We start from the raw sequence: 24,579 nt of genomic DNA, 5'->3' as shown, positions 1-24,579 counted from the left end.
GCTTTTTATTTGTAATCTCAAAGGCCCAGAGAGTAATCTCTCCCAACCTCCTTTTGCTACATGCAGTGTCTTATTGTTACTCTGTCACATTTGCTCTCTGGCAGTTTCCTTGGTGCTGTTGACAAAACCAGCACCTTGACATGTAATCTTTGTACAATGGGGTAATAAATTAATAGCATCCAGGCATTATGTATGTGAGCTCCAGTGGTTCCTGTTTTACCAGACACAAGAGCACACAAGCACGCACATAACACATGCTACACTGACATGTATTTAGAGTCGTGCAGCACCTCCCAGTCTCTGCTTTCAATAAGTCTGTAGCCTGAGGGTCTAGACAGGTCGACTCCTAGTGCCTTTCACAAAAGAGAAGGAGGCCTGGGGACAAAGGATAGAGGAGCAGATACTGCTCTGATAAACTCCACATCCGCACCTGTCACCTCCCCACTAACCCAAAGCCTGTGGCAGGTCATCATTACCACAGTGCTGACATGTACCTGTGTTATTCTCACAATGGACCCAACAATGACCACAGTTGTAAACGTGTCCTCCCTACTCAGATAGCTAACCTCAGCTAATAGGCCATATCCATATCAATCCCAGTTCTGTAACACAGAACTGACTTTACATTTCTTTCAAAACCACAGAGCTTGACTTTGATTCAGATTTCTCTCTTTATTGTTTTGTCTCCTCAATAAGGCCCCAGCAACAGGTGTATGAACTACGCCATCAAAGAACAAATGGATATAGTTCAGTTTTGATTTGTCCAAGGATGGCACTTCATCTAGGTGACATTATGATAAGAGGTGGTTTCCTAATTGTTGTACTCACAGTTCATTAGTTCATGGAGTTTACATGTCAGCACTGATGATGTGATGATGATACAGCTATTGACAGCTCCCCCGAAGGATCTGTCTGCGCTGTCATAAAACCTCATTGACTCCCCTTTGCCTGCATGTCACCTCCCTGTCTTTTAAAGTTTGTGCTGTGTGTTTTGTGACATTTAGCAGCCCTAGTGTTAGACATTCTGTTTGTCCAAAGTGTAATTAGCTCCAGGGAGGGTTAGTAAATCCCTTACCTCTGTCACACCCTATTTCCCACTCTGGTTTCAAAATAGAGACAGTATTCACTGGTGTAGTTTCATTAACAGGCTCCAGTTCATGGCAGGCTCAGATTTCACGAAGTTTGGGCTGATTTCTTCCTCTGAAATCAGGTCCAGGGACTTATTCTGTACTGACGTGCAACACAGAATGCCTGGTAATGTGAGTAGTTTACAGCTCAAATCTGACAAACAACACACAAACAACCTCGACACTGCTGCTACTGTAGCAGAAATGTTAAATGAAGTCTCTATGGTGTCTCTAATCCTAAACTTACATGACACATGAAAGCTTTTGTTTTTGCCATGTAGTCTAGTACAGTTAATTAATTAGATTAAAATGAGCTTTACTGCCTTGGTCCACACCATGTAATGTAATGTAATGTAAGTAATAAACACACTAGAGGAAAATCAGTTTCCTGTGTTTATTTGAAGACTCATTTTTAGTCGCCCATGTAAATTCTCTCCCATGACAGTCTGAGAGCTTCTCGATAGATAGAACTACCCATTACCACACACTGTCCCAGCTAATGGCAACATGGCAACAGCAGTCTGTGTCTGTTTACAGAGATCTGAACTACAGCTGGACCTAAACTGTACTGTGTGTGTGTGTGTGTGTGTCTCACATAAAAGAAAATAAGCCATATAGACACACTGTAAGTCCCAAGTGGTTTAAATGACTTCTGGTTTTATGCCCTACTATTTGAGGTATATGACATGAAGAGTGATATATTGACCAGACCAGTCAGCAGTGACAATAGAGTATTGTTTCACTGGTACAAAAGCAATAAAAAGGCCAGTTAAGTTCCAGAGTGTACCTATGTGTGTGTTTACTAATCTGTGTAACTGCTTATTTTAGGGCCTAATCAAATAAAATCTTGATGGAATCCACCCTGTCACCTGTTGACTCACCCATCCAGTTTCACTGTATGGGTTTATCTGGTTTCTATTCTTCACCTGTCAGGTCACCCATAGCTCATGGCAAAGGAGGACACAGACACACAGACTCATACACATCTGGGGGGAAGCCACCTGTTAAGAGAGTCCATTCACACCAATGCACACAAGCCCCCTTTAAGTCCTTTGCCCTCCTTTCCCTACAAGGCCATTTCTCCCTACCTGTTATGTCATCGTTTCACCACGGGTCAGTAGTTTCAGTGGTTCAGTGGTTAGTCCTGTGGCTATTAGTTTTTGTCACGAAAGGCCATAGAAGACGTGTGGGTGCATTTCTCAAAGATTTAGGCTAGTGTGTCAGTATTGACCACATTCAACCCAAATAATCAGTCAAGGAGATGAGCCAAGCCAAAGTGATTGGCAGTAGCCCCTAACACACTCACTGATAATTTACTCCACTCCAATTCCATGTGTGTATTGGGTACACACAGCCACAAAAATACCTAAAGTTCGCTGCCACACCCTTTTTGCATGCCGCACTCGACTGTGCCCTGTGCCTGATTTCACAAAATTAGAGCCTTTTGTGCATATGTACAGCATGTTTGCTTATGATTATGTGTCTAGTGTTCTGCAGTTTACTTAGTATTTCTCGCTCTGTAGTTTTCCCATTGTTTTGCTTTTCAGAGGATGGATGGTGTGTCATTCTGTGCCTTTGGCCAAATGAGGCTAACCCCATGCCAAAAACACACAACCCCGCTGCATAATCTTTGTTCCCATAAGCTACCTGAACAGCTTCTCCACTCAGGCACAATTCCAGGCAGTACAGGCACGAGTTTCCTTCCTGTGCCATCCCTCCCACTCACGCCCTGCAGGGCTTGGAGCATGGATGGGAAAGTGACTCATGATTCTTATTTTTTGCACAAAGGCCCTGGCTTTTCCCCTTACTCAACAGGAGGATGCAGACAGGGTTAGTAACAGCTGGAAAATCCAAGAATGGTTATTTAAGGTTTTCCTGATGGGTTTTCAAAATGAAAGAAAATAGGGCAGAGGAAAAAGAACGAGAAAAGGAAAAACACAGGAGGACGTCGGTAGAGAGAAGACATTTGAGGAGTGGTGACGTTGACATCACTCCACTCAAATGGGCAGGATTTATGGTGTCATCCGAAGGGCATGTCATTTAATATCGTTCTTTATTAGGAGTAACCTCAGCACAAAACAAGGCAAACAAATATAAGTTGTGTGTGTGTGTGTGTGTGTGTGTGTGTGTGTGTGTGTGTGTGTGTGTGTGTGTGTAGGAAATAGGTCATGTCACAGCTCACCATGCCTGTTTACCTGGTTACTATAGCAACCCCTCTAAACAAATAAGCCGAAACCATAGGGTGGCATCAGAAGTATACATCAGCTTCAGGGCCATTTATTATATTAAATCAACCAACTGTAACAGATAATTACTGTATGTGTAGGGTAAAGCAACATTGTTAAGATGCTGCTTAACAAATTATAATGAGTTTTAAACAGAAACCTTCCTTTTTACCTGCAGCTGTAACTGCTACTGTACTCTATGTCCCTGACTGCTGAGTGTAATGAATATAATGTAAGTAATATTTGACACCAAGTTATCATTCTCCCCACATCCCTTGGCTCCTGCACACTTCCATTCACCCTCTTTGTGGTCCATGGCCCTGGCAGCGTGCCGACCGGCTGCGGGTTACGTAACAGTCACCCAGCTGCATTGGCACCACACTCTGTCAGTGCCAGAGGTTAATGAAGCTCTCTGATGGACAGCGGAGTAGCAGTATTTTCTGCTGTCCTCGTGGGTTTTCCACACAGTCTTGCCTCCAATGTTACAAATTGAATCTTGGCCCTGGTGCATTCCCGCCTACAAAACTCTCTCTCTTTCTCCTCTCCCGCTATTTTCTCTGTCCTTCTCTCTCTCTCACACAGAAACACACTCACACACACACTTACCATGAGCTGTTTTCTGCTGCGATTCTGCAATGTCCTTTATTCCATTATTTGGAGAAATGCATCACCCACACATTTGTTCAAATCTTTATGTGTGTGGGATTGTACAAAGCAACATATTTGTCGGTGTTGTTTATGTTGGTGATGTTTTTATTTGGGCTTCCGCCTGCATAGCTTGCTGCATGGTGATGTAACAGGTCTGCAGGATGGGATGTCTCTGTTTGGGAGGGGAGGGGGGCTACCTGAATCCTGCCGTCTCCTTTAAAAATGTATAGACTATAAAACAAACAATAAATCGCCTCATGCGCAATATGACCTGCTGACACTGCAAGGAGCACTGCCAGGTAGTACATACAAAATGTTACCATGTTCTCTAAAAAGAACAAATTGTGTAGATACATTAATTGCCATAAAAAAAATTGATGCTGCTGCTGCTGCTGCAAAAGTATGAAGGGCTCATTTACACACAATGGTAGCTGGTTCTAAATTTGTCTTTTTCTCTGTTTCTCTACAGATCTGTTTCCTGGTGTCAGCTTTCCGTGGCCGAATGTTTTCAGAGGACAGTTGTGCTGCTCTGGCACTCTTCTCTCACTACTTTCACCTCAGTCAGTTCTTTTGGATGCTCATACAGGTAATACCAGATGAACAAACAACACTAAACACACTTGAGTCTACGCTGTAACTGAAAAACCTTTAGCTTCTTATGTCATTAAGCATTCGGACGTAGACATTATTATTATTACACTTCGATTTGTACAGGAACAGAGACACCAGATGGTGGTTAGAAAATGTGATTTGTTGCCATTGTGCCTGCAGATAGATTGTGATAGATGATTATTTTTCTTCTAATATGAGCAGAGATATTGCTCTGTTTCTGTTTATTTGCCCTGGAAAAAGATATGAGGAGAAGAATGTTTAACTGCTTCGCTGTTATCACTGTGTAATGCCTAGACTGTGCAGTCCACAAGCCTCAACAATGTAGTCTGTTCAGTAGGCTACACAATGGGCCACAGTGTTGAAAAGTAAAACAAGAAGGTCAATAACATCAGTCTTTTGGTCAAAGATAAACTGTACAGCAGGTTATGTGTTTGACTATGCCATCATACACTTAAATATTATCATATTGTTTTTCCAGTTATTTTGACCCCATAGTTTGTTGTAGTTGGCAACATGGGTATTTCTCGGTAAAGAATCACTTTTCTCATCAAATGTATTTCTTATCGCAGGACACTCGTAAGTAAAATCTCCTTTCCTCCTCCTGCTCATTTTCCTCATGACTTGGCAAAAACAGGGTTCCTATTCTTTCTTTTGTACCTTATATGAAGCATGTGTTTTTACATAACAAGTAGTGAACCCTCATTCCTACACCACGTGGGCTTAGGCAGGTTTTCATAAGGGGGTGAGATGAAGGTACCGCAGTGCCGCATGACATGACCTTTGACCCTAGACTGGTACTGGTTAGTAACACCTCACCCCAGTTGCCCCCCGCCCCTCCCTCTTGACCATCTGGCCTCTATTTAATTTTGCTCTCTTTTGTGTCGCAACTGCCAAGATCAGTCTTGACTTGAGGATATTAATGCTGGATTTACCCTGGCAGCTAGAGTCTGCCTGACCTCAAAATGTTTTCATTATTCCTTAAACACCTCTTCCTGTTCTTTGCTAATTTCAGCCATTAACATACATTAGATCTGTGTTGCACAAAAAGCCAAAGAACATAATGTGATTTTTTAGCTGGTAGTGTAAATCTTCCCTAAGCCAATTTTAATCCCTCAGAGAGACTATGTATGACTTCTGACCTGTTGAGAGAGTACAGGAATGTGGTGAACATAGGCCAGAGTACTTTATCAGCCCCTCTGGAGTGGGCCGCTGCCTCGGGGATAGACCTTTTACCTCAGTTGATCCTTCTCTTCCAAACCCTGCCCTGTAGATTAATTAGGTTTTTCCTAATTGGAACATTTCCTTGTTCCATTTGTTTATTTATTTAGGATTTTTAAACTAAAAAAAGAGCAATGTTCGCCTGGTTAAACAGACTTAATAGAGGGTAGGAAACCACAAAGAAAAACTTTACTGTAAGAAATGACTGCAAATTGACTGGGTGGTGGCTGACTCTGTTATGAAAACTATAATGAAAGCTCAGGACCAAAAAATAATTCCCGTTTTGAGGTGGGAAATGTGATCCATTGTCGTCATAACCCAAAATCTCTCAAAGCTGTTATTCTGTGTCTAACCGTGAACCAGATAACAAGAATGTGAACAAGTCATTGAGGCTGGAGCAAAAATGAGCTCCACCACATAAACATGGACTTCAACTAATATGTTCTCTACCAGACCAGTATCCCCCAGGAGATCTATCCTGATTTGAACTGATTTGTCATTTTGTTTTTCCTCCCGTTGTCCTCCTCTTGTGTAAGTCTTCTGACTGTTGTTTTGTTTCCATCACTCTTAAATCTTTTACAACGTGTGACGTTTGTTAGTGAACATAATCACTGTTTATGTAGTGTACGTAATCTCTCCTGGCACATATGTTATTATTGGTGGAGTATTATAAGATTAGCCCTTTGAATAAGCTAATGGGGGGTACCACAGTAGGGTTACACTGGGAACAGGCAGTGCTGTACGTGCTGAACCTATGCAGGTTTTTTTTATATCAGAATGTTTATAGATGACCTCTGAGATATGGAATAAAGGCTCAAACCAAGGCTTAAGAAGTGTTAAAATTTGAATGACGAAAATTGGCAGTGAGATGGATTGTGTTTTGATGTAAGTAGGGGGTTCAGACACACATGGTAGTCGTTAGTATGGTAGTAGAGCTGATATGATCTAGTGGAGGAAACACAAACTATGATTCACCCCAGTAGAAGTTCAGATGGGAGGAAAAATGTAGCTTGGAGATAAAAAATAAATAAATAAATATGTAGGATTTTCTGGTATTTACTCATACACTCAAATATATTTACTTTTCCTTCAATTGCCCTTGTCCTTTAACACTGATGCCAAAAAAGCTTCTCTGGTCATTTCTTCATTGTCAGCAGCTGTAGTAGCTGACAATGAAAATATTGCTGCCACTCTGGCTTTCATTGATGTGTGGCACTAAAACCCCTCTGTCCTCACCAGTGTCTCAGTATACTATCGACCCCAGTGATGTCTCACCGCTCATTTTTCCCTCCTATCAGGTAGCTGCTTTCAGCTAAGTGGTTGATAGGAGTGGGCGCCAGCAACCCATCTCAGACTATGAAGATGACTTAAATCAATAACTGCAGTGTGTGTGGGTGGGTGTGTATATGTGAGGACGTGCATGTCTAATAGTTGGTCAGGGGAATACGCGCTGACATAATGCCAGAAAACAGCCAATAATTTAATCACTACTGAGACCAGCTTTTTCTTGACTGCAGAGGCTCGCAGAGGCAACCTCAGCTCCCTGAGAATCTGCATTATATTACACACTATTGGACAGCTCTTTCAGCCAGGAAAGACCTAATAAAGCCATAGTTTCACAGTGTTTCACTATTTTCATGGAAATATTACTTTAATTGCAAGTAGTCTATTAAAAACTGTTCACTACAAGGTCTGTGGTTTATGCAGAATAACCAGGACACTGGTTTTGGAAAGAGATGTTGCTGTTAGACTGTTAGTTTGTCCATTGTATCGGGGTGGCAGCAGAAATGTCACACATCTCACATCCCTGGACAGATAAAACCAAACTCTCTGCATGGTTAAATTCCACCAGATGCAAGAAAATATTTACTTTTTTTTTTTTTTTTTTTATTTGGTTGAGCGGGCCCTTTAAACAATTGCCATGGTGATAAGGCAAAAGCATAACCAATCATCAAGCCTACTAGTCAGCAAGCATATCGATCTGTATCCCTGCTTTATTCTTACGCTGCAGTATCAACAGTCAGAGGGCGATGCAGCTACTGCAGAGGCAACAGCTCAGCACGGACTCACCAATAATCCATTTACTGTATCTCGGTGGCTCCAGCTTGCTCACAGCCAAGGAAAGGCAGTTCCTTACGCTGTTGTCTCAGGACTGTCAAGCTGTTACACAACTGGAGTCTATGTATGTTTCTGTTTTGTTCTTGTGTGTCTGCACAGCTATGTTTGTTGTGTCAGTGGTTATGGTTATGGAGGAGGCAGAAGTTATCTGAGGGAGAGGTCAGCATCTCTTAACCTCCTGTCATTAGTTGCATCACCGTGCCCTCTTTGCAAATGTCCTGCTCAAGTGTTCTGCAGAGAGATGGACAGTGAGAGATGGATACTGTCAGCTGTTTTATATCATTATAGCTGTTGAGCTGTTACATAAATGTGTATTATAAAATGCAGGACTTTAATTTGTAACCCTAGCCTGCAAAGTTAGATTGGAAAATGGAGGGCATCTTGATTTTGCCCTTGAGCTTATCTTTACTCAAAATTAAACTTTGCTCTTTGCTCCTCACCAGTGTAGCAGTTCAAAACTGAAAATTATGTCAGTATCTGCTGAGGTCTTCACACAGAGATAAGACATTGTGTCTGTGCTACAACCAACAGGTGTTCAGAAAATCCACTTATATAACAACACAGGGCTTAGCATATCAGATGGATGAGTCTCTCAATGCCTGCTATATAACAAAGCAAACATAGCTGTTGTGGGTGTGATAAAAGTGTGATTGTACGAAACATGAAAAAATAATCCAAAGTCCAAACATTTTGCCTGTCTTCACAACATTACTGGACTGCTATAGGTTTAAGAGAAATATTATTGCCCATAAATGTGTAGTTAGTGCCGGCATATGTCTTCACAGTCCTGTTTTCTCCAACTGTGTCCTCAGGCAGTGAACTTCTGGCAAGTGCTGGTGATGAATGACGAGCACACAGAGCGTCGATACCTGCTCTACTTCCTGTTGGGCTGGGGACTTCCTGCTCTGGTCATCATTGTCCTGGTCATCGTCTTGCTCGGCGGCTTTGGATGGAGCATACACACTGTATACGGACTGGTGCAAGGAGACGTGTGAGTGGACAGTGAAAAACAGAAATACAGTGGTTGCTACAACTGATTAATGAGAGGTGGAACAGAGCCAACACTAGTCTAATTTGTTTTCATAAGAGGACACATGGGTGTGCTTTTTAAACTGGTTTGTGTCAGCCGCGATGACTTCAGTTTCTTTTTTTAGACTTAGGTAAATTCCACTTCAGGCTAGAGTAGAGCAAACAGAAAACACCTGAGCCAGTGACATCATGTGAGGAGGTAGCTTGCCCAATCACCTGAATGAATAAATGAATAAGTTTCAGTGTTTGCATTCGTCTCCCCACATCGCGTCTTTACCTTGGAGGTGGAGGCTTTCACACAGCAGGGTGCAGAGAGGGAGGGAGAAACCCTAAATAGCCCATACATTGTATGGCTCAGTGTTTGCTAAAAATAGCTGGCTGCCATCTCTGCATAGATCACCTGAATCTTAGCGCCCCAACAGATGAGGTCACTTTGTAAAAATGTGCATAATGGTCTCTAGTCAGGTGTGTCTGTGTTTAAGTGTGTCTATGTGTATGTAGTAAACGTGTCTTTCTTTTTCTTTTCATGTGTGAGGCGTGCATGACGGGCGAAGTCAAACACTGATGCAGTTAGAACCCTTAAATCACATCTAAAATTAGCCAGTGGTCCTAGGTGTGGCTGTTATCCTTGGGATCGAGTGTGTACGTGTGTTTCCTGTGGGGTGGTGTGTGTGAGACAGCGAGCGTACACATGAGAGATTTGAGGATACAGAGGAGTATTCAGTTTCCCAGGAAGCGTACCTTCCTCTTTGAGGGAATGAGGCAGCCTTTGAATTCAATCTCCTCTCTCTCTCTCTCTCTCTCTCTCTCTCTCTCTCTCTCTCTCTCTCTCTCTCTCTCTCCCCCCCCCCCCCCCCCCCCCCCCCGCCCCCTCTCTGTATCAGGCTCCTCATCAATCAGTGTAAACAGGTAGCTTCTTGTTTTCTCACGACTCAAGTCGTCTCAGTTTCACCCTGCCTGCGTACAAACAGGTGTCATGCTCAGACCTTGCATCAGTTGGCGATTTTGTATTGTATTGTAACTGTATGTATTGCTCATGTTGTTAACTGTCAGTGAAAGACTTTTTTTAGTACTTGCCACTAGATCTGTGTTGGACTGGAGGTAATAAAGTATGGTGAGATTAGGGCATAATAGGAAGGGGTACTACTGTTTTAAACGAAACAACACAACATGAAGGTGAATCTCACTTTGTGGTTAAAAGCTCCTGTTACTGCTTTGTGCGATGGACCTTATTTAATTCTTACTGTGGCACATTGGTTGTACGTCTTTAAATTATATAGAGACATCTCTTAAGTTTAACAGACCTGTGTGGATAAAACAGAAACTTTGAACATAAAACCGGGAGAGTTGAAAGATGAAACAAAAATTGAATGTAACAGATAAAATCATGGAGTACTGTAGATGATTAGTGATGTTTTGGTACATTTGCTGATATATATATATATATTTTTTTAACTTTCTAAACATTTTTTAATTGGATCACATAGCTGTAACAAAGAAATGATAAACTGTGTTATCTGGACACAATGATTCATGGTTAGTTTGGCTACTGTAAAGTAGCTCGGGTAATTTCCTGAAGAGCCTGACATTTAAACCTGACATCTGTCTTATCCTATGCAGGCTAGGAAATGTAAATATATGAGTTGGAAATCCTGAAATCATGTTTTGTAAGCTAAAAACTACCACAGAAGCATGTGTGTGTTTCCTTTAGAGAGACTTCATTTCTATCATTGTCTTTATACTAGGTATTCCCTAAACAAGTAAATGTGCTTAAGGGATCCATCATACTGTGGTATGTATGAGTATTAAAGCAGAAAATCCCAGCAGCATACCCCCATAAAAGGCATTGTTCACTTTATTTCTTCTCTCCCAAACCATGAAGTCAGTGAAATGGGCCCCTGGGTAATGTTTTCTCCATCCACTACAAGAATCCCTGGGATTTCACTTTTCTTGTGAGACTTTCAGTACAGTAGGATCTCATTCCCCCACAAGGCCACGGCAGTACAAATATCCATATTCCAGTGTGTTTACACTCTCATAGTCTGGCTGTCTATGCTGGGACAGGGTGATGCAATGCTTTATTTGGCATACCACATGTGATGTTATGGCTAGCATAGTTCCATTTACTTCTCTGCCATGACTCAACCCTGCAGTGAAGTCCTATCTGTATTTTTGCGCTCCCACCAAACCAGGGGCAGAGCTTGTTTTGTGAAAGTCACATGAGTGTTTCGATAGTTGTTTGCCAGTTACAGTTTATTTGAGGATGTTGATTTTCCCAGAGAAAAATATTTCACTCAGTTTTCTTTAATAAAAGCAAAGCATGGCTGATTCGAAAGAAACTGGGAAAATACTACTGAGATTTAACAGAGAGATAGACTGTAAAATAGTCGCTCAAACTAATGGACAGATTGCAGAAAGAGAAATAACTTTATCATCACAGATAGCATTAATAAAGATTTGCATTGTTCCACCCTCTATTATGTGTATTAAACCTGAAATTCACTTTGTCCCCAAAGAAATATAAAAGTTTCTCCTTTGCTCAGGCAGATGAACTCACATAACCCACTCCACACTCATCATCTTCTTCCAATCATGAGACAAATATATCACGTTGTTTGTTCTTTGAAATGTTCTTTCAACCTTTAAATAGAAAAACACTTTCAAGCTTCTTTGGCCTTAGATATTATCCCACTGTAACTGCCAGGGTGACCTGGTTGTTCAGAACACACCTATTTTGCTGCTGAAGGCAAAAGCTGTTGTTGAGTAATAATGCTGTGAGTCTTACAAAGGCTCAGAGGTCTCACCAGGCAGATCCTGTTTGTGAAACTCGAAGAAACAAAGTCTTAACTGAACTTAATATTGTGCCACACAGTCATCTAACACGTTTTCAGTTTTCCAGAGCTAACCTTTGAACTGGACGGACTCTTTGCTTAATGCTTTTTTGCATTTAGACTTCAGCTTCTCTCACCTCTCACATTTCTCTCTATCCCTCCTCTAGGTGCTTCATCCCGAACATCTACGCAGCTCTCTGCACTGCGGTGCTGGTGCCTCTCATCTGTCTGGTAGCGGTGCTGGTCGTATTCATCCATGCCTACCAGGTTACTGAGCAGTGGAGGGCCTATGATGACATTTATCGCGGGCGCACCAACAGCACAGGTACCAAACAAAGCTGAAAATATGCAAAGTACACAAACAGACGCAGTTATAATGCATGTGCGTGATTTTGAAATTGTGCACATCAAATGGGGGAAGCTGTGAATGCACACAAAATGATAAGAATTGAACATTGTTTACACAAACAATCACGCCATCATTCACTCCATATCTCTGTGTCATGCACACATGCAAATGCCACAGAAACAAGTAACCTGCTGCAACAATGCCCGCAGGAACTAGACAGCATCCACCCCTATTTTTGCCTAAAAGTCTCAGCCCCTATTTTGCTCAGCTTACAGACTGTGTCTGTATCTGCTGTGTGAAGCCAAGGGACCCATAATACAGAAACTCAACAGGAACAAAACATTATCAATACCTGATCTTTTGGGAAGGTCAGGTATTGATAATGCTGTTTGTCTCACTTTTATTCAGCCAGAACTGAACTCAGTTTTGAGAAGTTGTTTGCATTAATGATAGTAATATCTTTTAAACAGTCTGGTGTGCTATGGGTCCATGTGGCATCTCCAAAACCATTCTACTACAGCCTATGTGTTGCATTTCAAGTAATTTAAAGCACTAAATATTACACTCAGTGCAGTGTAGTCAGATGTGTGCAAACAACCTCAAACTTGTATATTACGCAACATTCTTGTTTGCACAGAAATAACCATCATAGAGTTACGGGCAGTATGAATCAGTAGCATTTATTCAGTGCAGTCGGTCACTTCGCCCACACATGAAGATCCTAGCCAAACCACTTTAGTCCCTCAGTATCATGGCTGTAATCAGTGGCCATCGGTGAGACTCAGCAGGCTTTAGCTTGTTTTGCTCGGTCAAGGCCCTCCAATGACAAAGCAAAGCCTGAATTGGTGCCAGTTCTGGTGAGCAGCTTGCCCTACACATTGTGTGTGGCCTCTGAAGTAGTGTAAGAAATCAAAACCACATTTTGCTGAGCTGCACGTAGGTGTGTGTTATTAACAGGAGCAATACTTTCACATTCACAAACCAGGCTGAGGCTAAAGGTCAGCCTATAGGATAAAAATCAAAAATAAATAGGTAATAAATAGGATTTTGGTGAGTTGAAGGATAAAGAGGATAAAGAGAAATATGGTAGTCTACTGGATTTTAAAAATGAAAAACAGAGAGGAAGCCATCAGCAGGGGTTTAAGCAGCTTCTAAAGTTCCTTATTTACACAGAGAAAGAGAGCAAATGCAAGGAAAAGCTAAGTGCTGCATTCACTATTCAAAGCAGCAGTGCAAAGTCTTGACTGTCTGTGTTTGGCACAAGCAAATCCTTTGAGGTGTGAATATGTACATCTAGTTTTGTATAGATACGCTGTGCTGTGAAAATAAATAAATTACAAACATGGACAGCATCACGTTCATGCAGTGATGTACCAGTGTTGGCTCCACCTTTAGGTTTTATTTGGACACATACTGACACAGTACAACCACTTATACATATGAAGATGCACTGTATATAAGCATGAACACAATGTGCACACAGGGAATATGGAATATGCTTTTAGTAGCATTTTTCTTTCCCTTTCTTTTTCTTTATTGTTGCTTTTGGCCGAGTGCACAGTGCACAACTCTTTGCAATGTATCAGTATTGGCTTCGTCTCAGAGAAGGAGAGAGAGGAGAATAAAACAATGTGAGGGAAAGGTCTGTTATATTTTATTGTTCTAAACACAGGCCATGCCTCTGCTCACTCCCTGTTCTTATCTGCAGTTTAAAGCAACAGGTGCTGTTACAACAACCTGTTTCAGACCTGCAATATGCAGTGGTCAGACAAATGACTGAAAAACTGATTAGCCTTGATATGTTCATGTGATATATGATATGTTCATGTCATGTTTGCAGGTTCTTTCTACATTATTACACTTTACCTTTAAATAGGCTAAAAACAGCATCATCATCTTGAATCTAACAGTGTGAGCTTCACCCTGACATTCCCACCCATCTGAGATTTGGACAGAACCTGTGTGCTGATAGCTGATGCCATTCGGACCATTTTCAAATTCCTAACTGCAGCAAACTACTGATGAGATAAGCTGAGGGCTAATCTGTGCCTGTGTGTGAGTGTGTGTGTGCGTGAGTGATTGTGACAAGTGAGATAGAGCAGGACTTCTGACGTCAGTGACATCTGGCAAGTGTGCCAGCGTGTGCCTGCACAGACGTCCCAGTCTACAGACATGTACCTGTACCTTGGCAAAGATTGGAACTGACTGACTGACTGGGGAAAACCAGAAACTAAACTGAACTTAGAACATTGCCTGTTAAAAACACATCAATAAGCCCTTATCACAGCCCCCGCTGAGCCCTCAACATGTGTTTGCAAGACATGATGTTCTTTTGATACAGACGTGAGCAGGCTTACAATTACATTTTTAACAGAGCAGAGTTGAATTAGTAACTATCATTGTTCTATTTTTATGAATCAGAGTGGTCCCCTGACTGTACTTTGATCGTTGATTGGTCATGAATGTGGAAATAAATGTGATGAGGTTTGATTGCACAAAGCTGTGTTATGCACTTGTGTTTGAGGCTGTCCAGTTGCTTTATTTTGATTCCAGGCGTGTTTATATTTTGCAGACTTGTTATCAGTAGCCTTGAAATGCAGACTTTTGTAGATGTTGTTCACAAAGGATTCATTTTCACATACCTGGTGGCTTCAGATTAATGTAAACACTAAGAAAGAGAAGCGTGAATCTGCTCATGTAGCCTAATGACAGTAATTTTGAAAGTGAAGGCTACTGCTTCTTGCTCTCCTGAAAGACGTAATTACTGTTAGTGACATAATTCCATTCTTCAGTGTTTTTTTGTTACCCTGAAATTACACAAAGAAAGCATACATACATTTGTAACCTTCTTAGTAGTATCATTACTCTCACTAGAATATTCTTTTCAATTAAATAATCAAAAAACATAGATTTTACTGTGCCTGTATGTTCACACATTACGTGTGTGTGGGTTTTTGTGCGTGCTCAGTGTGTGCTTATTACAGCTTGTTGTTATTACAGCTGCTGACGTCTTGTCTTGTCTGCACCGTCTTGAGTTTCAGCCTGGCTGTTTTTGTTGAACCCATGCTCTCTTCTCAGTTTGTTCTCTCACACCAGGAACCCACTCTGATCAAACATAAACTGGAGCCTGTCCGCCTGTGGAGAAAAGTAGCTCCCACGTGTTCAGCAAAATCACTAGAAATAGTTTGAGACAGAAATTGCACCATTGGGGGTTTAAGTGTTTGTTTACTTCTTAGCTCCGCCAGACAGAAAGATACCCATGACATCATTTAGCATCTCTCCAGCAGAGAGCTAAGTCCCTCTCAGGTGTTTTTTGCAAAGGCTTACATACGCACTCATGCATGCTCATACACATACAAGCATATGAACACATACAGTAACTGCTGAAAACGTGTCCCTGCTCTGATTCCTCTTAGAGGTATCAAGCCAAACGTTCAGTCAGCATTTTGCAGTCAGTCTCCATTTGGCTCTGGGAACCTGCTCTTACTGTGGGAGCTCTGCCCTGTCCACAGACTGGAATGTGCTTACATGGTTGGAAAAAATCAAACCAGCGAGGGAGGAGATGGAGACAGATGTGCAAGATAGAAGGGTGAGAGTGAGAGCGATGGAAGAAGTCGGTGCTGATATAGCAGTTCAAATTCTGAGAAAACAAAAAATGGTGAAAAGCAGCAGATGGAAGGGCTTATTAAACAGATACACCAAAATAAGTCATAATGTCCACAGGGGGTTAAGACACAACAAGACTAGGTGTGAAATAATAATACTGAAGCAACAGAAAACAATGACCAGAAAGCAATGAATAGAAGTTAATGGGAAAGGAAGAGGCATGGAAATGAGAAGAAGGAAACATCCCTAAGAAAGCATAATAGAGTTGAGCCTGAGGAAAGCTGCAGAGAGATAAGGAGCAGAACTTGGACCAGAGTAGAACTGACAGGGCGGTGGAAGTTGCACCTAAGTGAGGACTTTTTGTGCAAACTTGGGCCCCCGTGCCTTGTGTTTCCATCCTACTTGTGAAGTGAACTGTATGGTCTGTCCTACATAATACCAACCAGTAGGCTGAAGTGAGAGTGACTCAGCAGAGTCACTTTGAATTTGTAAATTTCCTATAAAAAGGTCATTTTAAAACAAGTTTATGTTCATCTGGGGTACAGTTGATTTTAAAGATGCTGCTGTGAAATCCATTTGTTATGTAATATATTAGATTCATCTCACTGTGCTTTCTTTTGTATGGTCACTTTGATAAGGTGTGCTATGTAAGGTCATGGTAGATAGAACCACATGGAGCGTGAATGGATGTTATCAATGGTACATCATGTTCTCAGCCACACAAGATGATCACTAATGGAAACATGCTGCTGCAAATTCCAGCTACCTTACCAACCCAGCCATCCATGCCCCAACTCACAAACACACATTGAATTACACAGATAACACAGAGCATCACAGAAACTGCACGCCTAATGATGTCTCTTACTCTAACGTCCCGTAAAAGCCTCTTCTTTATAAGTATCAGACCAGATATTTTTCACATATATTGTTTCAACAGCTGCTACCATCATGCTCTCCTTCATTATTCCCCCCTGAAGGAAACAAGCTCGATAGTAATGAGCTCTTTTATGTATCAGGCGCCTCTCTCTCTCTGTTGTCATGACTCACTCTGACTTTAACTCAGTCTGCTCCTGATTGGCAGTGCTCATTTTGTTTGTCCCCCAATTAGCTGTTCTAATAATAGTAAGGGGGAATGATTTCTCAAGCTGAGAGGAACACCATGAATTGATGTAGATGAGGTGCAAGGATTAATTCAGTCTCCACTTCAGTGAGAGACTGAGGTTGTCCTTTTGAACCCTAACATCATGAACCATAAATAAGTACATAAGTACAAGGATCAGTGGTTAAAAAGAATTTTTGTACGTTCTTACTTTTATAGACAAAGTCTGAGGCACATTGTTCACCTCTACTTGTGCAGCACAACATACTGTATGCCTGAAAGTGTGCACCAGCCACGACAGAAAGTGGGTTACCAGTGACGCCAGTTGCCACAGCAGAGCTCAGTTTAGAAACACATGCAGAAGGACCTCTTGATAGTCTCGTCTTATCTTAGAAACACCTGACACAGTCTAATTACAGAGGATATTTTTCTGTGCATACTTTCTGTTATGCAGCACGCAGGGGGGGAGTGTGCATTTTAGCATGAGGTCACACATTTGAATGCTTTTGTGGCAATTGTTGGATTGCTTGCACGTGAGAGTTGTTTTCATAGCAGTATTTACTAGTTGTATCTAATTGTACCTTTTTAGTTAGGTGGCATGAGTAATACCTTAGTCCCACTCCATAAAATACAGGGAGAGGTGAGGTGAGCGAAGACGTTGGTTTGCTACATGGTTTGTCAACATTGGAATGTTTTGGAATTTTTTTATTTCTTAACACACTGCAATATCAATATTAGTATTGTTATACAAAAGAACATTGCTAGGCAATGTGTGATTAATTTTAATCTCATTCTTTAACACATGGAAACTTTAATCATCAAATAATATTTAAACAAAATCAAAATTGTCCATGAAGCTCTGTTCAAAAACCTGTTGTGGCTTTGGGTTAGGGTTAGGGTTAGAATGATTGGTTTTCCTCTTGTGAGGATATTCCACTGCCTCATCTTGATAATCATGCACCCAACCTCTTAAAATATTCAGTATGTATTATACTGTATGTACAGTATGTATAAATGAGGCTAAACATGCTAACACACCAGTTGTCTCTGCCATTTAGATAAGTATCAGCATTTCTTATGCACTTAACTGCATTAGTGGTACCACAAACGCTCAATAGACAAAGCCCTGAGTGGGGAAAATGAGAGTACTGCCTTTAGGGCACGATGTATGCTTGCTTACTGGCACACGCAAGTATAAGTTCCTCTCAGCCAAACTTATATGTCTGCTCTGCAGCAGTGTACAACAATCACTAGCTGGGATTTTAATCAGGGTCCACATTAGTCCACATGCACACCACATGGACTCATGAAGATTGTTACACCAATGTTGAATTAAGGCTATAAGAGGTGGTTCATTAAGCAGCTCCTGAGGTTCCCCAGTGGTTCTAACATCATCTCCCTTTCTTCTTACTGCCCCACTGTTGGGGGTTGTTAGCCCCAGTTTCAGAAACATTAGCAACAAATGAGGACTACACGTGATGATGAATCAATATCTGCAATCAAGTCTGACGTGTTATTGCATCATTTAAATCAAGTAGCATATTGTTAATGCCAAACTTTAATGTGTTGAAAATGTTTGTCTGTGTACATGCACAGGCATCATACTCATCTATGGTACTATAAATAAGATAAAAGCTCATCAGCTGTAATTTACACAAAAAAACTTTGCTGTACAGTATACTTTATTTAGTTGTTGATTACTCTTGTGCTGATATTGTTCTTCTGTTTTCCTGTGTTCCAGAGGTGCCGCTTGTCCTCTACCTGTTCCTGCTCATCTCTCTGGTCTGGCTGTGGGCGGGACTCCATATGGGCTACAGATACCTGTGGATGCTTATCCTCTACGTCATCTTTAACTGCCTGCTGGTGAGCTCATTAACCTATTTATTTGTTTGCAAGCATGCTTGCTTGTTTGTATATTTACCTACAGTACATTTTTGTTTATTTGTACAATGATTTAATCAAATAGACCCACCAAACCCAGCGTCTTGTCTTGTGAAGTGTATTGTATTGCAGTTCCATTTTGGTTTTACACTGTACCAGCGGAATTAATGCACTGAACTTACTGTTGATTATCTTCCTCCCTGATCTCATCATTAGTGTTGTCGTCATTTTCACAGGTGCTATCAACACAAATTTGAGTTGTCATCTTTGTTTATGTTCCCAGTGCGGAGTTTTGAAGTGAAACCAATCTGCAGAAATGTTTTGATATGCACCCTCAGTCTTGAAATGAGTTAAATTTTGAATTTTTCCAAGTTCCCCAAGAATCCCCAAAATCTCCAAAGTACTTCCCAGCAAAAATGTTGCTGTTTTAAAACTCAACTGTGAACTATGCACAGTAAGAAGGAAAACATGGGAGGGTGTTACGGGGCACAATAATGATATCAGGATGTATACTTTTGGATTTACATAGATTTGTTCATCACTGTGGTAGTAGGTCAGCGTGTTTGCATTTCATTGATTGTAATATTAGAGGGCTTTCTGAAAGTTACCACAAAAGCGAGTGTGTGTGTGTGTGTGTGTGTGTGTGTGTGTGTGTGTGTGTGTGTGTGTGTGTGTGTGTGTGTGTGTGTGTGTGTGTGTGTACGTGTGTGTGTGTACGTGTGTGAGTGTGCATGTTGATGGTGTGTTGACTTAGAGAGTGTGGGAGTGATGAAGGCTGCTTCACCCCACTTTGAAGCCCTGCTTTGATGTGTTGCTGAGGCAGAGAAAGAAGAGCCTCAGGAGTGGAGAGAGAGGCAGGGTTATCACTGTGTCACATCTCACAGAGGCCTCTCATTGCCACCTCTCTCTCTCTGTCTCTCTCGCTGTCTCTCTCTCTCTCCACTTTCCATTAGTTTTTTTGTCTGTTTATTGTCTCTGTTTGTCCCTCTCTCTATCTGCCGCTCCCTCTCTTTATTCTGACTCTCTGTATTTGTGGAGATGGGCAGGTGGGCGTTAATGAGGCACAATATAACTCTATCACCAAATATCTCCTCACAGCAGGAGGACTCGCAGACATTTACACAGGTATCCAACTTCAGTTCAGTTACATTACAATCATCACTGAGTATAGGTTAAACTCAGCTAATATGCTAATAGTAAATCATTTATGAGAGGATTTCTCTATGGCCAAATACATAATGCAACTTACACTACCTTCATAGACAAATAAGATTCAGTTGTACTGTAATATATAAATTACAAACACCTTGCATCTTGTGTGTCTCAATAACGTTCTCTTTGCAAAGATATCCAGGAAGCTCTGTCAGCCAGTTTGCCAGCTCAGTTTGGTGCAATAGATTCTTTTCTCTCTTGTGTAGTCTATAAATGTTTGTGGTCTCTTCTTTCATCCTCTGAGAGACACCATCTGCCTGTAAAGTGTGCCGTAAGAGGTCTGTGGTAACCCGTGGTGATATGTGGCATCCACTTGCCAAAGACAACAGTGCTGCACCAAAGTAAACTTCTCTTGTTGGTACAGTGACTAATGAAGAGAAGTGATGTCAAAGCCAACAGTTGATGTCGCATTTAGCACTTGTTTCAGAGGTACATGCTGAGCTTGTCCCACTCTTTGACATCATGTGGTCCGTTTCCTTAGCTGACCAGTATGGTGATGCTCTTTTAGGGTTACATGTCATTGGTTACATGAATAGGTTTATTAACATTTACTCTTCTCTGTTTTTGTCCTGAGAATGACGTCAATAATGTGTTACATTCCTAAACTTTGTCAGTGTTTCTAGACACCAGACACAATTGACACAAAGATCACTCAGATGTGAAAGAGATTTTTGATGACCACTTTTCCTTGACGCCAGTTGAATTTTTTCTTCCTGTCTTAATCCCATAGGAACACTTAAAAGATTAAAGTCCTTTGTGCCTTCTGTAGCGACCTTAATGTGTTCTGGTCTTTGATTTAGCTACATTTCTACTGAGAAAGGGCAAATGCAACATTAAAGGACTTCAGCCTAATAGATTGCCTCCCATTGCATCCAGTTTGTCCTTGGTTTCAGGCAAGACACATTCTGGTGACAAGATGAACCTCACAGCAAACTTTTCAAACTGAGCTCTCTCTGAGAGAGAGAGAAAAAAGTATTTTAGGAAAGAATTATGTCAATTGATTTTCAATCCTAGCTCCTACATTGTAACCTCAAAAGCTCAGACTAAAGCACTTGCCTCTGGGGTTTGGTCTGGGTCTGCAGTAGGAATAAAGAAGGATTCATCAGAGTGGAACAGACAGGTAAAGAGTCCCAAAGCCAAAGCACATCCAGAGACATTGATTAGCAGTAAACAAACGCGTCTGACCCAGTTTTCACAAAGCACTGCTAAAGAAACGGCCTCTGTGTTGATGGAGATGCTGTTGCCGAGCCATGGTTGCAATTAGATTTGTGTGTGTGCACGCAAGTGTTGGAGCAAACTTAATTCATTTAGCTGTGAAGGAGGAAAGAGTTGCAGTAAGAGGGCTGACATTATGTGTGATTGTGAGACTTCCATTAGGGACTGAATGAAAGTTTAATGAAAGCAAATGGAATCCTGATAAACGAGACTGAAAATGTACCTCTCATCAAACACTCTGCACACCTTGAACAGCAATTAGACTGTCACGATTCATAACAGACGCAGTCCTTCAAGGATGTATGAAAGTAACTAATCTCTGTGTTAATGTGTCCTGGTGCCATAGCGAGATGTTCTGATTAAAGTGCTATTTACGGAACGCTTTTGAAAACTGTTGCACAACAGGACTTGTGATACGATGACTGTCACACCCATTAACAAATTTACCATCAGTAGTTCTCAGATCAGATTTCGTGTCACCAGTTATGCACTAGCTTGATAGCTAGACTGAACTGTAATTTTGTCTTCACTTTTTTATTTGAATCGCTGCGCTTGAAGTGGATAAGTCTAAATTAACAAAAGAGGTTAACAAATGTTACACTTAGATATTGTACAGGCTAAGGTTCTGCATGACCACCTGTTTCTGGCAACATTACACCAGCTGCTCATTTAAATATGCTTTCTTATCCTTTAGTCAGGTCTTTAATGTTATTGTTTCCCATTTTGTTCCATTGCCTTGAGGTTGGAAGTTGTTATACTGTGGGTCTGTGCTGCAAAGTATAGTAAACCAGCTGTTATTATTTCCTTCATGTCGTGAATTTTCCATTAGGAGAATTTTCCATGTTTACCTTGGTGTTGTTGATGTGGTTGTGTGGCACACCTCCCTACAGCTGATTACTGAACACCATTAAACAGATGCAGATGTTACAGCTGTGCACAACTGTTACTCTTTAGTTGAGCGCTTTGTTTGTAGAAAGCAATTTTTAGTTTCCAGCAGGGTATTCTGTAGAACCAGGCTGTCAAACAAATCATATTTGCAGTTATAGTGAGAAAAATTAGACTTTTGAATCCACAGAGCAGTGTTTTCCTTTAGTCTCCCCATTTCTTCCATCCTTCATTTTCCATTGTACCACACTGTTACTTGGGATCCACATCTGTGCCACATCAGGCTGAATTAGAGGACAATAATCACATCACCACAGCACCACCCCTCATTATCTCCTCCTGCGGCTGCTCCTCTGCCAGTAAACCTCTACCTCATTGTATCGTCACAGTCAGAAACATCCACAGCCGTGAAGCAGCACCATGCTCTGTTACAATTCAATTCCACCCCCACTTCCTCATTCAACCTTTGTAGTCTACCTATAAATAGGACACAGGATATCTGTGTGTTATTATGGAAAAGAAGACCCAGGCCCCCACGCGTGTCCACACACACGCAGTCAGCTGTTTGAAGCCTGCAAAGAATCAGGATTTAGGGGAAATAGGTCTGTTGTTCAGAGGATTATATGTACTCAGCACTATTACTCGTTAGGACTGAACTGAGTCAGTTTTCCAGTCAAAAACAAGAATCACACAGTCCCCAACAATAACAACATTATCACACTCACATGACTTAGTTCAGAAGAGTTTTTGGGCTCTTTTGAATTACCTCAACTTTTTTACCTCTACTTTTTTGTCTCCTGGTCCCTTCATCCCTCACAGACAATACACTTCTCTAGCTATTTTTTCTTGTTTCACTTCTCATACACTTCATCCAGCTTTTTTTTGTCAGTCTTGCCCTTAAATGTTCCTTCTTATGGTCTTTCTTCCACCCCTCTTTGCCTTCCCTTGATCCAGAGATTTGGTCCCCCACCCACAACCTCCCCTGTCCTTCCCGCTCTCCTCAGGTCAGCGCTTTCCATCGCTAGAGACGTGGCCTCTCCAGCCGAACAGGGAACACTTACATAACAGGCCTATGGTTGTAAAGCCTGTTCCTCAGGCTGGAACAGCCTGCAAATGATATGTGCTAATCACCCACAACACCGCTGTGATAGAGCCATAGTCACGGATAGCAAAATACACACCCAGGCATGAATACACACCTGGCTGCTTTTGTTCCATGTCCTAAGTGATCACACAGAGAAGAAGTTCATTTTGTTCTTTTACTTCATACACAGAAAATGCAAACAAAAAGATCCAAGAGTACAAACACTCTACATTAATCTCACACATTAATGCACTAGACAGTTTGTGTAACTCACTCTTTCAGAGCCACCAAGCTATAAAACACAGCTAATGACCTGTGAGCTCTTCCATGTTCTGTTTTATCTATTTGCAGCCATTTTTTTCCTTCTCACAAGCTGGTTGTTCCAGTTTTACAGTGCACCCATAAAAACACAGTTTCTACTCTCAGTTTCTGTTGTCTTCCTCGTAATGTTGATTGTAACCATCAGCACTGTTTGTAATCCTTTTTCTGTTTCAGTATCCCTTGGGTACATGAGTAATTATGATCTCTCTACATAGAGGAGCGTGCTGGGCAAAGTTTACTGTTCTTTGTTAATCGGCTGTCTGATCTGCTGTTTCTTTGCTCTGTGACACACAAAACAGACGCCTGTGGTTTGCTAACATGCAGCTTTATAGGACGGTTTGAAAAATTCTCACCCACCACCACTTGTTGAGAATAAAGATTGAGAATTGTCTCTCTGCTAGAGATGTATGTTAGAATCATCATATCAGAGGACCATGCGTGTTTCTAATATTGTCAGTTTCTCTGTGCAGGAACTGACTTTATGTACAGTCATTATAACTTTAAATTAGATTGGACCACAGTCCTTATGTCTAAATATGCATCTGTGTGTGCATTAGTGGCTCTGTGTTTGCATACACCTGTGCGCAGACACATTCATGTTTCACTCTCCATTGCATTCCATCTCTGACTGCGGCTGCCGTCATCACCTGGTGATGAGTGTTGTGAAATGCGGAATGGTCGCGCGGTATTTGACACTCCGGTGTTTTGGGGTAATTCACAGCCCGGTGCTGTTGACCAGAGGGATTTGATAATGACGAGGAAGTGGAGGAAGCAGAAATACCAGGGTACCAATGATGTCATGGCACAATGATGAAGTAATTCTCCATTAATCATGCTGGAAGAGACGCTGTTGTTCCTAATGATGTGAAAAAAACATAAACTATTGGTGCAGTAGCAAATCATTGCTCAAGAAAATTCACCCTTATACATCTGTATGACTTGATATAACACAATTTATGTGCATGTAGTTCTTGAATCCCAGCCATTACAAGCAACCACAAAACCTGCCAGCGTGAGAGACTGTCCTAACAGATCGATGCAGACAGCAAAGTTACTTGTTGCATTTCTGAAATATTTAGGCTTTAGGCTGATGTTATTTGATATTGAGGCGCGCCG

The 24,579-nt window shown here is 41.4% G+C and overlaps 1 protein-coding gene across 1 annotated transcript in view; it reads left to right on the top strand.

Annotated features, from left to right (window-relative positions):
• Nucleotides 1–24,579, top strand: part of adgrv1 (adhesion G protein-coupled receptor V1) — a 114,533-nt gene that overhangs the window by 79,420 nt on the left and 10,534 nt on the right. The window contains exons 89-92 of the mRNA XM_018668798.2: nucleotides 4,470–4,586; nucleotides 8,761–8,939; nucleotides 11,976–12,133; nucleotides 18,607–18,728. Coding sequence (XP_018524314.1) covers nucleotides 4,470–4,586; nucleotides 8,761–8,939; nucleotides 11,976–12,133; nucleotides 18,607–18,728 — 576 coding nt within the window. The remainder of the gene's footprint in view (nucleotides 1–4,469; nucleotides 4,587–8,760; nucleotides 8,940–11,975; nucleotides 12,134–18,606; nucleotides 18,729–24,579) is intronic.

Source organism: Lates calcarifer, linkage group LG13 (assembly GCF_001640805.2).
Source record: "Lates calcarifer isolate ASB-BC8 linkage group LG13, TLL_Latcal_v3, whole genome shotgun sequence".
Classification (NCBI taxonomy): domain Eukaryota; kingdom Metazoa; phylum Chordata; class Actinopteri; family Centropomidae; genus Lates; species Lates calcarifer.
The sequence above is the reverse complement of the archived record's forward strand: the minus strand, read 5'-3'. Positions and strand labels throughout refer to the sequence as shown.